The sequence below is a fragment of the Mycteria americana genome, chromosome Z (assembly GCF_035582795.1).
Source record: "Mycteria americana isolate JAX WOST 10 ecotype Jacksonville Zoo and Gardens chromosome Z, USCA_MyAme_1.0, whole genome shotgun sequence".
NCBI classification, from domain to species: domain Eukaryota; kingdom Metazoa; phylum Chordata; class Aves; order Ciconiiformes; family Ciconiidae; genus Mycteria; species Mycteria americana.
The window spans coordinates 32,663,824-32,680,043 of record NC_134396.1 but is presented as its reverse complement, the minus strand read 5'-3'; the positions used below and the strand labels follow the sequence as shown (position 1 = coordinate 32,680,043).

Below are 16,220 nucleotides of genomic sequence, written 5' to 3'. Positions count from 1 at the left end.
GACTTTTTCTCATTTCCAAGACAAATATTCTCCTTCAGAGAGTTTTCTTGTTCTTTTCATTTTCCTTCCATTGGTTTACATGGTTTGTGAGTACTGTCATTGTGTCTTTCCTATGGGAGATGATAGTTTGTGCGCATTTCCTCTTGACACTGCCTATTCAGGCCAGCAAAAAATTACCTGAAGAGCCATCAGATGATAATGACCATCAATTATTATTTACAAGACTGAGATTTAGAGAGTGGGATAAACTATTGAAAAGATTTTTGGATCAGAAAAAGGTACAAAAAACCAAACCTCATGGGCCACAGCTTTAGCTGTTGCAAATTGGAAAACCTCCAGGGAAAGCTATCCCAATTTACCTCTGAGGGTCTGATTTTGGGGACTGCATCCCTGTCTGTGCATTCTCCTCGTTGGGTTTTGTACAGATATGAAGGAAAGGGGAAGGTTTAAAAACTGTGCTACTGTGTTTGGCTCTGGTATACTAATCTCATTCCCCTTGTTAGTGCACATAACACTTTAGGTAGCCAAAGTTCTGTGTTATAAAATAGCAAAGACTATTAACAGCTATCCACCAGCAAAGCCTACTATGGTACCATATAATCGGAGAATTGAGCACAAGAATCCAGAAATGTGCCAACAGTGGTCTCACTTTAAAGCTGTACCACAAGCCAGTTAGCAAACTATCAAAACAAGTGAAATAACAATAGAAAAAAAAATGGCAGTCAAATGTCAAGCTTAGGCTTTTTAAAAGACTTCCAATTAAATACAGAACATAAAGAGATCCATGACAACTTTTTGTTTTTTCTAAGAAAAATGGAGCAGAGCAGAGCAGTCTCCTCTTCATCTGCCAGGGACAGAATATAATGTGGCAATTTTTCAGTATTTTTTTAGCATCATTTATTTTATTACAGGACTTAGATTACCATCAATACAATGAATTGGAAACAGAATATTTTATCAGTATACAAAACCCAAAGATACTTAAGTTGCATGTGTGGGATGGTGGAAATTTCCCATCTTTGGATGCACTCTTTGTACTCCAGTGAATCAGTATTTCATCTCTCTTACTGTGGACATACTGGCAGTCCTGGAGGCCAGCCTGGATGTCCTGGAGGCCAGCTGAGTATTAAATAACACTATAATTTGCCCATTATTACTGCTGAACTGCTTTTCAAGTGAGCTGTGCCTGACAACGATTGTTTTGCAGTCAGTTTTTAGCCAATCTTTTTAAGACTTGGAGAAGTCCCGGGTGATCAATATTAATACGACATTTCTTTTTAATGAGTTTTTAGATCTTGGAGGCTGAAGCCTTCCTGAACTGTTACTGAAACATGTGAGCAATCCACTTGAATCCTATTCATTATCAACAACCTCTGAGAGCTATAATTCATCCTCTCTCTGCAACACTGAAGTGCCCGAAGTACTGTACACCTAGCACTTTGGAAGCTGTAACTCCACACCTAATATTAATAATTAACTCAGGCTTCTCCGGGGCAATAATGCCTGGCCCCATGCAACATTTATTAGTTCCTTGTGTTTGTAATTCAATTAATAAGGTTTCGCTGAAGCTTCTTTAAATTCACAGTTAGCTAACAGGGCACACTTTGGCCTATCTTGTGATATAGATAATTTACCTATAACACATGATACCAGCGATTACAAAGCTCAGTTTTGTCCCTCTGCGTTGTTTTTGACACGTCCTCATGTTAGTGAAGTTGCATTACTTCCAAGTAAGCTTGCATGTATATGTATGTGGTTTTGGTTGTTTTTGTGGTTTCTAAAACAGTTCTATGGGTTTAGGACTACTTTTTATTGTTTGATAGTTCTTCCTGTCCTCACATTTTATTTTTAGCACAAAAGAAAGGACAAAGGAGGAAAGGACAAAGTGTGGCAAATGTCTGCAAGGATGTACAAATAGAGGTCTTTCAGTGAGATAGTTTAGACATCAAGGTAGAAACCTGAATTAAGTAACATATCAGATTATATTTAACAAAAAAGAGCTTGTGTCACAGACATGGAAAGGACATTGCAAGCCTGTTCCCTGACTGAATGGTGCCAAGTCCTTGCTGAACTTTTAAAGCCAGGAAGCTTAAGGAGAAGTCAGGGAAAGGTCTCCTTAACCTACAAATCACTGAGGTCAGAGGTAACCCAGTGGGTTAACCAGCTGCAGAGCTGGTGAGGGAAGAAAAGCTGAGAGGGAGAAGGAAAACATGTTCTGTCCATCATTATCTAGTAGTTACGGTTTCTGTATTACTTGCTTGCACATAACTGCACACAGGTTTCTTCCTGATTACCTGTAAGCCCTCTTTCAAGCTGAATTTGCTTTTCATATATTTCATTAAAACTCTGGTGGGGATTTTCATAGAATCAAGTTGTTATTGAGATTTGCATTTAACTACCAATTAAATAAGATCTTTAAGTCACGCAAATATTCATGGATGCAGCTAACAGGCTGCTCTGGGGCACTTAATAACTCCTCTGTATATTTGCATGTGGTGGGGTTCCCTGGTAAGACTTAGTCTTTCTAAATGAGCAGTATGAAAATGCTATTTAGAATGTTATTGGTAAAATCCACCACACACCAAAAGGTAAGATGTGCTTGTATAACATCAAAGGTAATTTGATTTCATGTATTCCAAGAGTGGAAGAAGACTTTCACTCTTTTCTTTCACAAAATATTTTTTTTTTAAATAATTTAGTTTCTTTCAACAGCATAATACTCATAGAATCATAGAATCATTTGGGTTGGAAAGGACCCTTAAGGTCATCAAGTCCAACCGTCAACCTAACACTGCCAAGTCCACCGCTAAACTATGCCCCTAAGTGCCACATCTACACATCTTTTAAATACCTCCAAGGATGGTGACTCAGACAACTTCCCTGGGCAGCCTGTTCCAATGCTGGACAACCCTTTCAGTGAAGAATTTTTTCCTAATATCCAATCTAAACCTCCCCTGGCACAACTTGAGGCCATTTCCTCTCATCCTATCACTTGTTGCTTGGCAGAAGAGACCGACACCCGCCTCGCTACAACCTCCTTTCAGGTAGTTGAAGAGAGCAATAAGGCCTCTGCTGAGCCTTCTTTTCTCCAGGATAAACAGCCCCAGTTCCCTCAGCCACTCCTCATAAAGACTCGTGGTCTAGACCATTCACCAGCTTCGTTGCTCTTTGGACATGCTCCAGCACCTCAATGTCTTTCTTGTAGTGAGAGGCCCAAAACTGAATGTGGTATTCAACTTGCGGTCTCACCAGTTCTGAGTACAAAGAGACAATCCCTTCCCTAGTTCTGCTGGCCACACTATTTCTGATACAAAGCTATTGGCCTTCTTGGCCACCTGGGCACACTGCTGGCTCATATTCAGTCGGCTGTCGATCGACACCCCCAGGTCCTTTTCTGCCGGGCAGCTTTCCAGCCACCTTTCCCCAAAACTCCAGCGTTGCCTGGGGTTGCTGTGACCCAAGTGCAGGACCTGGCACTTGGCCTTGTTGAATCTCATACAACTGGCCCCAGCCCATTGATCCAGCCTGTCCAGGTCCCTCTGCAGAGCCTGCCTACCCTCAAGCACATCAACACTCCTGCACAACTTGGTGTCATCTGCAAACTCACTGAGGGTGCACTTGATCCCCTCATCCAGATCATTGATAAAGATATTAAACAGAACTCGGCCCAGTACTGAGCCCCGGGGAACACCATTTGTGACCGGCTGCCAACTGGATTTAACTCAATTCACCACAACTCTTTGGGTCATATTGCTACTTTTTTATTAACTATGCAATAATTATTAACTATGTGACAATTTTGTCTATTACTTCACCAGAATGGGAAATATTAATAGCTGCTGTTTTTAATGCATATTTGAAACATCTTCTTGTCATGGTTGGTGTGAAATATGCATTATTGCCAAAAGTCCTATTAATTCAAAAAATCACAGTGTATTGTAACTAGACTAGAATGCAAATACAAGGTAAATGGAAAACTAAAATAACTAAGTCCACCACTTGGACTTAGTTGATTTTTTCAAGATTTATAGAACAATTTATAAGTACGGGAAAGCAATATATTAAAAAATGAAAGGAGTTGCTTCATACTTCTTTCGTGAAACATGAAAGTAGCTTCGCAAATATTGTACATGCATGGATCCAACCAGTTTTGTGCTCCAGTCTTGCACGTGTAACTCAGTTGACTGCATGTGTAACCACCTGTCATGGTTTAACCCCAGCCGGCAACTAAGCCCCACACAGCCGCTCGCTCACTCCCCCCTGGTGGGATGGGGGAGAGAATTGGAAGAGTAAAAGTAAGAAAACTTGTGGGTTGAGATAAAAACAGTTTAATAGGGAAAGCAAAAGCCACACACGCAAGCAAAGCAAAGCAAGGAATTCAGTCACTGCTTCCCATGGGCAGGCAGGTGTTCAGCCATCTCCAGGAAAGCAGGGCTCCATCACGCGTAACGGTGACTTGGGAAGACAAACGCCATCACTCCGAACGTCCCCCCTTCCTTCTTCTTCCCCAGCTTTATATACTGAGCATGACATGATATGGTATGGAATAGCCCTTTGGCCAGTTTGGGTCAGCTGTCCTGGCTGTGCCCCCTCCCAACTTCTTCTGCACCTGACAGAGCATGGGAAGCTGAAAAGTCCTTGACTAGTGCAGCAACAACTAAAACATCTCTGTATTATCAACACTGTTTTCAGCACAAATCCAAAACATAGCCCCATACCAGCCACTATAAAGAAAATTAACTCTATCTCAGCTGAAACCAGGACACCACCGAGTAAGAAGTTTAACTGGTATCAGATCATCGTCTGGTTTGTTTGTGCTGCAGTGATGAACTTAGTCCAATGCAGGTCAATGGAGTGAAAATCTGAGAAAAACAAATTATAAAGCAGTAACATTTAGGGGTGGTTTATAACCAGCACACGCTGGAGCAAGGCAGTGTTGGGAAAGAAGGGATGCAGGGAGAAAGGGAACCTCAGCAACGGGCAAAGTAAAACCCAGGGAAGCATTCAGGAGAGTCAGCAGTATTAAACCTGGAGATCTGGATCACTACCTTCAAAAAGCAATGTTTTGATTTATCCTGGAGAAAAAGCTTAAATACTACTAACACTATTAACTTGAAACACTGCTTGTTGGAGAGTCCAGGAAGCAGAGAGGGATAAGAAATGCTATTTTTTTGTAGAAAACCTTGGAAAAAGACATTTCAAACAAGTGAGCAGAAGGCTTGGATTAAGAGTTTAAAATAAATCTTTTTATGACTTTCATTGTGGAAAGTTCCTTCTTGTTTTGGCTTAGCTTAATTTTATAGCAGGACATGTTTGTGAAGAACTTTTGTGTTCAGCTACAGATGCAAAATGTGTTCATATCCATTATGGAGGATTTTTTATGTGTTAATAGTTGTTTTCATATTATCCCCTTAAATTTCTAACTTACTACTTCACTGTAAAAAAAACAACCTACAACTTGAAATCTTCATATTCTGCAGCATAACTGCATTAAATTAGTGACTAAAAGCAGAGGTTTTCTACAGCTCTGTAGGTTTTGATTTCAGTAATTTTTCATGAACAAGCTCCAGTGCTTGAATTACATAGTGATAGAAGTCGTGGTAGAAGATTTTTCTCTTAAATCCAGAATATGATATGCTGACTTGGGAGATTGGTTCATATCCAGTTTATTGATTCTGTCTGCTTTTATGGTACTGCTCTAGCACTGACTGCTGAGTTTACAGGGAAGCTGCCATCTGCTGTTAGGACTGCCTTATCTTTCCTGACAGTACAACAAGATTTTAAATCCTGAGGACACAGATTTAAAAGGGAGTCTTGGACACTGGTTTCCTGAAGATGAAAGAAACTGTTTGCTCTGACTTATTTTAGAAGGCTGAAATTTAAAAGTAGAATTTTTTGAGAATCAAAATGAAAGAATGAGATGTGAGCACTGAGCCAGAAAATCTCTGAAGGACTCAAAGTGGTTTGGAAAATAAAGAAGGCTCAGTCAGTGTCAAAGCTAGCTAAAGTACAGAAAGACCAGACTCCAAAATCCAGAATACAAATGTGATCCAGAAGTGCAGAATTGAAAATAAGGGATCTAGAGCCTTAAAAAGACACTGACTTGATCCCTGAGGAAGACTTTGAAGTGGTGAATAGGTGGGATGTGTGGCTCGAGTGGTGGCTGGGTATTTTACGTCTTTTATCTGAATCTGTGCATGCCTTGTGCCATAGGGAAAAGAAAAAAAAAGAGTGATTAGATTAGGATTCATGTCATTGTGTGTAGCTTTTTGCTTCTGCCAACCTGTGTCTTTGAAGGAGAAAACAAGATCTCAGATGGTGGGAAAAGGCATGCTGAACCCCTGTGGAGGTCAGGTGAACTGGCACTGGTCCTGATGCCTCAGGACCAGTTTAGGTATGAGCACTCGGAAGGTGAGAGTGCTCAGAGGGCTCTCAAAAGGGGAAAGCTCTCCAACAATGAAAGCTAAATTCAGCAGCTCAATTTTGCACCATCTTGGGAAGCATAGAAACAAAAGGCTGTTTGTAGCCTTGGTATTGTGAGCTAAAGTGACCGATGCAGTGGGTGTCTAGCAGGGAAAAGTTTTGTTAGGTCTTCAAATGATAGTATGAAGATCACCCTAAATATTTGCAGTTACTAATAGTACACAGTATTTTTAAAGATGTTGAGCTTTTTAACCGTGAATTAAGAGAAATTATGACACAGTGAATAGCCTTCTTGACACATAATTTTAATTCTCCTTTGTCACAGCTACACCACTATTCTGCCAATGCCGTTGCCAGATTTTGCAGTTTAACACAATCTTTTTGCTTGCTTACATAAAATATGTCAGCAGAAGATGTAAGCATGATAATTAATTTCACTCAGTGAACTTATCTGTAGCACTTCTGGAGAGACTTGCATCACAATTAACGTTTTTGCAATAGTCTACCTTTTCCCAAGTGCTTAGTGTAATACCTAATATAATACACAATGCTTTACAGTCATCTAGTGCAATGAGAAAATAGTTATACAGTCTTGTGCATACACTGGCAGCTAAGAATTCTTACTCTATTTTCCAGTGTTTTAAGTCAGGACATTTAGCCTTTAGGGCACATTTTCTCAATAGAGACACACATGAAAGTCATACTTACAAATGAAAATTAGATGAAATCGAGGAAATATTAGTATGCTCTTGATCTCAACTGTTTATTGTTTTAATCCATGGACGTTATGCCTTTTTAAAACAATTTAAAAAATCTTCCTTTCATATTTGTATCACCAGGGTATTATTTGACTTCCACATCTTTATAAGCAAAATTTTAGACTTTTGGGGACCACTGAAGCTACACTTCTAAGAAATTTTTCCAAGAATGGTACAGTTAGCGATGATATATGCAGAAATTCTGAAGAGTTGAATTAAATCTAGTCTTGAGAAGGGTAGACACAGGGGAACCAAGGCTCTAGTGTATACGTATCACTAAAATAAAAAACAAAAATAAATTTCCCTTAGGTAGCTGGACAACAACTTATACTCGGTGGAACCAGGATGAATAACAGTTTGTGAGTGGCACAAATGGGCAGCAGCGGGACTGCAAAAGAAAGTTACTGTGACTAAAAATATTTGATAACGTTATCTGGATGTAGGCAGATCTCAGAGCTCCAAATACATTTGGATTAGAGCAGATGACTGAAGTTGCTTGTTCTGTTTGCATTACATATGATTAGTCTTCTGTGAAATACAAAATCTCAGAGCTTTTCTTTCTAAACATTACTAAAGGAACAAGATTATACACAACTCTATGAGGAGTTAGAACACATAAAAAATTACATTACTATGGTAGAGACAATATCAAATTTACCATAACATCATTTATATCTCTCTTTTGCCCTCATTTTCTAGGGAAGCCCAGCTTTTTGTTGAAAAGTTTGAAGGTGCTCTTGGAAAAGGAAAAGGAAAAAAATTCTATGCCTACAAAGTGATGATGACCAAGGTAAATTTATTATTTCACTGACTTCATGTAATGCAAATTGGGAGCCTTTTGCAGATTATTGCCATATGTACCCACCTTCCAAAATAGAGTTCCTTGTCTTTCTTTGCATTTTAACACTTCTATTTCCACTGCTCTCTCATGAAAAGATTTCTAATGCAAGCTCACAGTTTGATGAGACTTGTCATCAAAACAAAAATCAACTGTTTTGCAAGAGTTTGCAAGAATTTAATACCTTGTGAAAGTTAATTTATCTTGGTGTAGATTGGGTTTTTCCATGGACTGAATCCAAAGCTCAGTCCTTCCCTTGAGACAGCCTTCTGTGAAAGATCAAAAAGTGTCTTTTTGCCCCACAGCAAAAATACTGTAGGCATCTCCACAGAGCCAAGGCTCTAGGGCCACGTATATCCTAGGAAGCAATATGGCTCTGTAGGATTGTGACCGAAAGGCTGAACAGTGCTTGCTGAGGACCCAATGTCCACACAATATGCATTCTGGTAGGCCTTTCTTTGGGCTAAGTCCTGTGTGGTCCCAAAGACTAAATACCCAGTAGCGGTGGACGTGGATTAGCATGCTCCTCAAGTACACTCCTCAAGTACATCTTTTGACTTAGTTTTATGCTCTGACACTGCTTTACAGTATAAATGTAAGTATGGTAAATTGGGATGGTTTGGGAGATTCACTTCAAAAGCACACTCTTGCCCCAGACTAAAATGCTAATGCAGAATGACGCTAAGAATATTTTGCAGGACTACTTGCTATGGCTGGGTTTACCCTTAGTTAGACTGGATTTTCTGCAAGCAGTTGTGTAGTCATATCTCACAAGCATTAATGTTCACAAAAAATAATTAGGCTTTTAAACTCAGCTGGGCACAGGAAGCTCAATTACAGAAGTTATACTTATCCAATAGATAAACTACTGGGTAGAGTAATTGTAATTAAATGACACAGCTTGAGTTCCAGATCTGAATTTTGAATAGCAAAGGAAATAACAAATTAAATTCTCAGAAACAATTCTAAAATAAATTAATGGCATGAAAAGAAGGGATTATTTAATCATTCTTCTTGTGGAAGAAATAGGAACTTCACACAAAGCTGGTAAGAGACATATTTAGAACAAACAAACAGAGATGGTTCTTCATAAGCTAGTGCTTCTATTACAGTGGGCTCTGCCAAAGGATACTGTGCATGATTAAGGGGTTACATTAGCTCAAGGGGAAATTGAACATCTGGGCACTGAGATGATGGTGATTTTTTTAATCTGTGTCCCTTTTCAGAAATGGATGAAATTTCAAAGAGATTTTGAGAATTTTAAGACAGCCTGCATACCCTGGGAAATGAAAATTAAGGAGATTGAAAGTAAGTACTTATGGAAGGTAATAAAGAATAGTATCGAGTATCATATTCCTGATGCATGCCAAAATTGTAAATTATTTTTCAATACTTTAGAAATACCTGTCTGTATTCAGTGTGTAGTATAAAATCAATGAGTATTTATTTTTCATTAATATTTATTGAGCTTGATATTATAGCTAGTTGAAAATTTCCTTGAGAGCATGTTAATCATCTTACAGATAAAAATCCGCAATACACAGGTAACAGTGCAGGAGCCAGTGTTGAAGTTAATCCTAGAAAAGTGGAACTGGGATTTAGCTGTTGCCTACCTCCATTTTATTTTGTCTGTATTTATCCCATAATTATTTCTGTGAAGTTTTTTCATTGTCTTGAGTCTTATGTAAGAGGTATTTTGGTGTTATTTCTCTCATTTTCAACCATATAATACAACACGGAGAAAACAATAGTGGTCTTGGATGTCCTGATATATTAGGCATAAATATAAATGAAACAGTGTAGTTAGTACTACGGGTATGTTTGAGAGTAGGTTTTTGGCACAAGAGAGTTTTGTGTTTCAGTTCCAGTGATGAATTTAAACTGCAGCCCTCTCTTTGAAGGAAATTTGGCTTATCTGCACGGGTACCTGAGTGAGGCTCTGCCACTGATGAAATGCAGATGAAAGTGCAATAGAAACTGATTTTAGAAAAGTTGCCTTTGGAAGAAGCTGTGGGTTGCATCAAAAGACAATAACCGTGACAGTAGTAGAACAAGAAAATGACAAATTGTGAATTTTGTGGAGTTTTGGACCGCAAAATAACCCTTGAGAAGAACTTATGTAATGTCCTTAAACATATGGTCTACAGACTGCTGAACAGATTATCTGCTCACTTGAGGTGGAGTTTAGAAAGAAGCTGCTGCATATGTGTAGTTAAAATCAAACTCAGCAGCAAGATGCATGTGATCTCTTAATGGTCTGGATACGTAATAGACACCTTGAGGATTTGTGAGAGCGATGTTTCTGCAAGTTTTAGTAAAGGAGTAGTCCTGGCACAAGCTATTCTGTTAGTAATAACTTCCAACAGACACATTTCTTTCCTTGTAAAATCAGAATGCAAAAATAGAACAGGGTCATTTTTCCACACCTGCCTTTATATGTATTTATTTTTTCATTATTTGAAACGAGTAACTTTTTTGCTGTCACCTGGAAGGTCCCAAAATCACAGTTCCGAAATCCCCTTTTCATAATGTCAGGGGATTGTGAAGTTTACTCTTTTTCTATCAGTTTTTGTTCTGTTCAGTGTATTGCTTAAGCAAGCTGCAATTGCTTTCACTTGCAGAAACAATCCTCTGTCTGAATATTAGTAATTTAATAAGTACAGTTAAACCACCGTTTGGTCCAAAACTCTATAGTCTAGAATAAGTCTTGATTTCAAGGGAACAGCTCTGAAATATGGCTGACGGAAAGAATTTTAAGTCATAATTTATTAGATTCTGGTTAATCCAAGCAGTAGCTCTCAGTATGTACCTCATATTAATGAATTTGTAGTACTAAGATCAAGGTCATCTTAAAGATGATGCTGATAAAACTGCAAGTCCCAGAAAAAAAAGGGGGTTTAGATATTAAAAAAGGAGAAGTGAGGGAGACTGAAATGGAAAAAAGCTAGTCTGTGTTTAAGGGAAGAGTGGAGATTAAGATACATTGAGTCACAGAGACCAAAAAAACCACTGCTTCAACTTTTTCTAGAAACCTAATTGTCATCTGAATTTATATGTAGGTAGGACGTGTACTACATTGGTCATACTGTATCAAGTTTAGTTAAAGGGAAAGAGTTATCCTCTATTTCTTGGTATTTCACAAACTGTTGGTGCTGAGTCAAGGATTACCGTGCATTCTCCAAATTTCATGTTAGCAGACTCAATATGAGATCATTTGTAAAACCATTTTTTATATCAAGCTCTGATCAAAATCTCCAGATTTTGATCAAGTACAGAACATATTGGAGGAGCAGCCACCTTTTCAACTGAGTCAGCTTCAAGCTTGTATGCATGAACTCCAGGGAATTAAATATTCTTAACAATTGCTGTCTTCAGACATGCAGTTGTGTTAAAGAAGCTGAAGAAGCAACTCTGCAAGGGGAGACATGTTTCCAGACGTCTCCAAACTGAGCAAGGACCTGATTCCCCTTTGACTCCTAGCACCAATGGCTTTGTCTTTTGGGGCTCAGTTCAGCCCCTTGTAAAATGACAGTAACACTACTGACTTAAACACATGACATCAGACAATGACCAGAATCTGCCCGATACTGCTTATAAAGAATTTGGCAGAAAAATGTCTTTGGTTGCTTAAGACTTTACATAAGACTTGCTAAATGCAGCACGTTGAACACCTTAGAGAATCTTGTTGGCACAGGCAACACCTCGCATGGCACTCTGGATCCTTCGGTTCACCCAAAATACTGTGGAGTGGTTGGAGAAAATGGTTGAACACTAAGCTTGGACACAAGGATCAATGTTTAAAAAGATGCTGTTGTTGGACAGCATTGTTTGTGGTGAGCCCTTAGTCCTGTCAGTTCCTGTGGGCTGCAGTTTCATGTGGCAAAATATGGTTGCATAAAGGAAATCAGAGTGAACACTGTCTGCATGGCAGCGCATTTCTGGAGCAGACAGTTCAGTGAAACAAGCAGCAAGTGACATCAGATTGTGACAGGTAAAGTAGGCTGTTTGGACCACGCTTGGAAATCCGATGATGCAAAATGTGCTGGCTCAGTTCTTCACCTCAGAGTTGGGTCTGTACAACTGTTTTCCATGTCACTACACAGTTTAGTATTTTTAAACTAACATTTCTTTTGTGATAATTTTTCCACCAGAACACATGCATACACACAGGTAAGTAGCTGGTATATTTCATTCACAAGTGAAACATGTTTGAAAATGAAATGTTCATGGGTAGCTTCTGCTCCTTCCAACAGATGGGATTACAGTTAGATGAGCAACCTCTTAGCCCAGAGAAGCTAGAGGTAAAACTTTTATATAATCCTCCATGATCACTGCTAATGTAGTCTAACAGTGCAGTCTAACAGGAGCTGGTGGAAGCCCAGGACTTATGTGAAGCTGATAAGGGGGATTCAGGCTGGAATGCGGAATGCCTAAACAAGAATTACTGTCCTTGGGAGAAAAGCACATCCTGAAGAAATATGTAAACTGTTTTGGGAACCATCTGAAACAACTAGTAGAAGTGTGATAAGAAGCACCCTCACGTGAACTATCCTCATGATAATACTAAAAGTTACACGCCTCGAGCTGGAGACCCCGGCCCAAGCAGAGACCCCTCACCGTTGGGCATGCACAGAATATTACAGTAGCACTGTAGCTTTAAGCTGAAATAGGAGACATGTAGACCAGTAGAAAACTGCTTTGTGTAATTACTTATGGATATACTAATACTATGCTATAAGCTATTTTCTTTCCAAAGACAGGCACTAAGCACAGAATTGTAAGTATTAATGGTACAAGAAGAGGTTAAGTCAATAGCACCTAAAAGAGAGGCAAGAATTTATGAAATTTCAAGTTCTGTTTGAATCTTGCATAATCCCAGCTAAAAGAAGGTGTAAACAGCAGGAGCATGAGTGGAACAAAAGCCTGACAGTTATGTGCAGACTACTCTATATAGGAAACCTCTTCATTTGGCTAAATACCTTTGTGTGAGGGAATAGTTTATGCTCAGCAAACCTTTACAGTTGTTAGCTTCCAACCAGTTAACTTCTCAGCATAATTCATCTCTGTGCTCTTACCTGAAAATTATTTGCATTTTCTGATCTCAAAGTGAGCTCTTTATAAAAAAATCCCAAGCAAACAAGGCAGTAACTGTTTACAGTAGAAAACAGGAGAAGTAAATATAATTTTCTAACTGCTGAGAAACACTGATGTTTTTTCTTCAGTCATTCTAAAAAACTGCATCTGAACAACCAAGCATGATTTGTCCAAAAGAAAACAGTTTCAGAGCACTAACAATCTTTGCCCTATAAATTAACATTAGTGCAGGACTATCATAATACCTACTTTGAAATTTAGAGGATCAAGAAAGAAAAGGAGATCAAGTCATATATTAATAGAATGGCAAAGATCTGTCGTCCTTGTGATGCAGTTCAGGAGTTAACAGGTAATACAAGCTCTTTTTTTAGAAAACCTGATGCTCATACTCTACTGTTGCTGGGTTCCATTCTCAAAAGTAGCCAGGGTTGTAGACAGATTGCAAATGAAAAGTGAATTAAGGTCCTGCATAGTGGCAAAAGATCAATTACGTCCTACTGGGGAAGATTTCTTTGACTTAAAAAGAAATACTGTACTGGTAAAACAATGTTAGATGACATAGAAAGTTTTCTCTCACGCAAACTGAAGAAGATAAGTAGCTGTGCCACCCTAACACTTCCAGCTGACACAGGAAACTTAATGGGAAAAACAAGGTTGAAATAAACACACTTTATGAGAACAACAGAACTGCTAAATTCACATAAAGTCAATAGAAATAGTATAGCTTTAGGAAAAAAGAGGTCAAATGAAGAATGTGTTGGACTGGGGCAAGTGGCACACATGTGCCTGGCAGTGCTACTGAACTGAAAAGTTCCTTGGGCCTTCACTTATAGACTAGAAAAACCTGGGGAAAAAATGCTTCATACTGAGCAAACTCTCTGTATCTGGAGTTGTATTGATATGCCTGGGAACTCCCAAGGTGTAAGACACAAGTATTATCAAGCTTTTTTTGTTACCATAGTTTCAGCTTGATGGGCAAATTTGAACAGACTTCAGGAAGACACTTTAGATAAACAAAGGGCTCCTTTAGGGTAGGTCAGACTAATCCAAGAAGGGTACCAGTTAATGTTATAGGTAAATCTAAGTGCTCCTGTCTGCTTTGAAGAAACAATTCTGATTTTATTCCAAGGCTGCTTGTAGATACCCAGGAACCACCTTGACCACATCAAGTTAGATAATTCAACAGTCACACTACTGTGCCTTAAATATGCTACAGCAGGGTATAGAAAGAATAAATAAATTTTATTCACTATTAATCAGTATTAAGATTGGCATGAGAAGACACACCCCTGTTTTAAACTTTTGTACTGTGTCCTAAACTACAAACTTGCATTAACCACACATTTAAACTTTTTACAGGAATCATTTCTGGTGGGCCTATGAACTGGCAGCAGGGGGATTGTTAATGCTTAGATACTAAAATTCTTGAAAAAGTTCTCCTGTGCTGGTTTTGGCTGGGATAGAGTTAATTTTCTTCATAGTAGCTAGTACGGGACCATGTTTTGGATTTGTGCTGGGAGTAGCGTTGATAACACAGAGATGTTTTAGTTGCTGCTGAGCAGTGCTGACACAGAGTCAAGGCCTTTCCTGCTTCTCACCCCACCCCACCAGCGAGGAGGCTGGGGGTGCACAAGAAGCTGGGAGGGGACACGGCTGGGACAGCTGACCCCAGCTGACCAAAGGGCTGTTCCATACCATATGGCATCATGCTCAGCGTATAAAGCTGGGGGAAGAAGAAGGAAGGGGGGAAACATTCGGAGTGATGGCGTTTGTCTTCCCAAGTAACTGTTACACATGGTGGAGCTCTGCTTTCTCAGAGATGGCTGAACACCTGCCTGCCCATGGGAAGTAGTGAACAAATTCCATGTTTTGCTTTGCTTGCGTGCATGGCTTTTGCTTTACCTATTAAACCGTCTTTATCTCAACCCATGAGTTTTCTCACTTTTACCCTTCCGATTCTCTCCCCCATCCCACTGGGCGGAGAGTGAGCGAGCGGCTGGGTGGGGCTTAGTTGCTGGCTGGGGTTAAACCACGACATTTCCTTTCTGTAATAATTATAATCAACAACGTCATTTCATAATAATAAATAAAAGAATAAAGAAATAAAGAGAGTAATAAAAAGAAGAAGAAAAAAGGAAAGTACTAACTACATTTAAGTCCTAGTAAGAAAACTCATCTTTAACCCCTGCTTAGTTTCATAATGGTCCCCAGTATAACAAGTGTGGCCCTTCTTAACACAGCCCTCTTCAGTTGGGTCTGACTCTTCCAGGCCACCAGCTACCTAGAAAGACCAGGTATCAGCCTGAAGTGTTGGGCTATCTCAAGTAGGCTCCCTGCTTCAAGATGAGAGTCCTTTCCAGCACAGGGAGGCCAGCTTCAGAATAACAGGCATCAAGCTCTGCTGTGCTGCATCCTTGTGTTGGAAATAGGTGAATCTGCTGCTGAGGTTTTGACGTTTAAGAGATAGAAGTTGATAAATATATGAAGTATTTATATTTAGAAAAGAGATGCTTCTTTTCCGTACAGATTAGACATTCAGTAATATCTGTGCAACAGGACTTTGTGGGAAACACACATTGCTGTGTTGGGACAGGGCAAGCCTCTTCATTCCACTGCTGAAATTTATAGTATGCATGCCAATTTGCATGCCAATGCACAGCATGGTGAGGCTGTGGATGCAGGAAAAGATGACTAAAGTCTACTTTAAAGTATTACTCTTTCACTCATACCTGGAACATGTTGCACCCCAGAGTGGATTCAAAACACTGGTGTAACCTGGACTGGTTTTGTTCACAGCTGGCGCAGGCTGTTTGTACCATTTTTCCATGTTCCCTGTTGCTCCCTGTTTGGACCTGCCCATTCTGGAAATGTAGTTAAGGGCATTCATAGCTAAATTATCCTCATCGCCAGCTAAGCTTTTCATTTATCAGAGGCTGCCGTTGTTGCCTCATTGGTGAAAAACAATAAAGCCCATGCACAGTCTGTGTGTTGTGACTTGCAATAACTATACTAATGCATGTAATTCCAATGCAGTGACTTAATGCAGATGTTCCAGACAGATGCATGGCAATGATTTCATAAGGATAACTGATACAAGAACTATAACT

At 39.4% G+C, this 16,220-nt stretch overlaps 1 protein-coding gene across 1 annotated transcript in view; it reads left to right on the top strand.

Moving 5' to 3' along the window:
* Positions 1-16,220, top strand: part of TMC1 (transmembrane channel like 1) — a 70,020-nt gene that overhangs the window by 19,096 nt on the left and 34,704 nt on the right. Inside the window, exons 5-6 of the mRNA XM_075527292.1 lie at positions 7,881-7,971; positions 9,246-9,327. Of these exons, the coding sequence (XP_075383407.1) occupies positions 7,881-7,971; positions 9,246-9,327 (173 nt within the window). The remainder of the gene's footprint in view (positions 1-7,880; positions 7,972-9,245; positions 9,328-16,220) is intronic.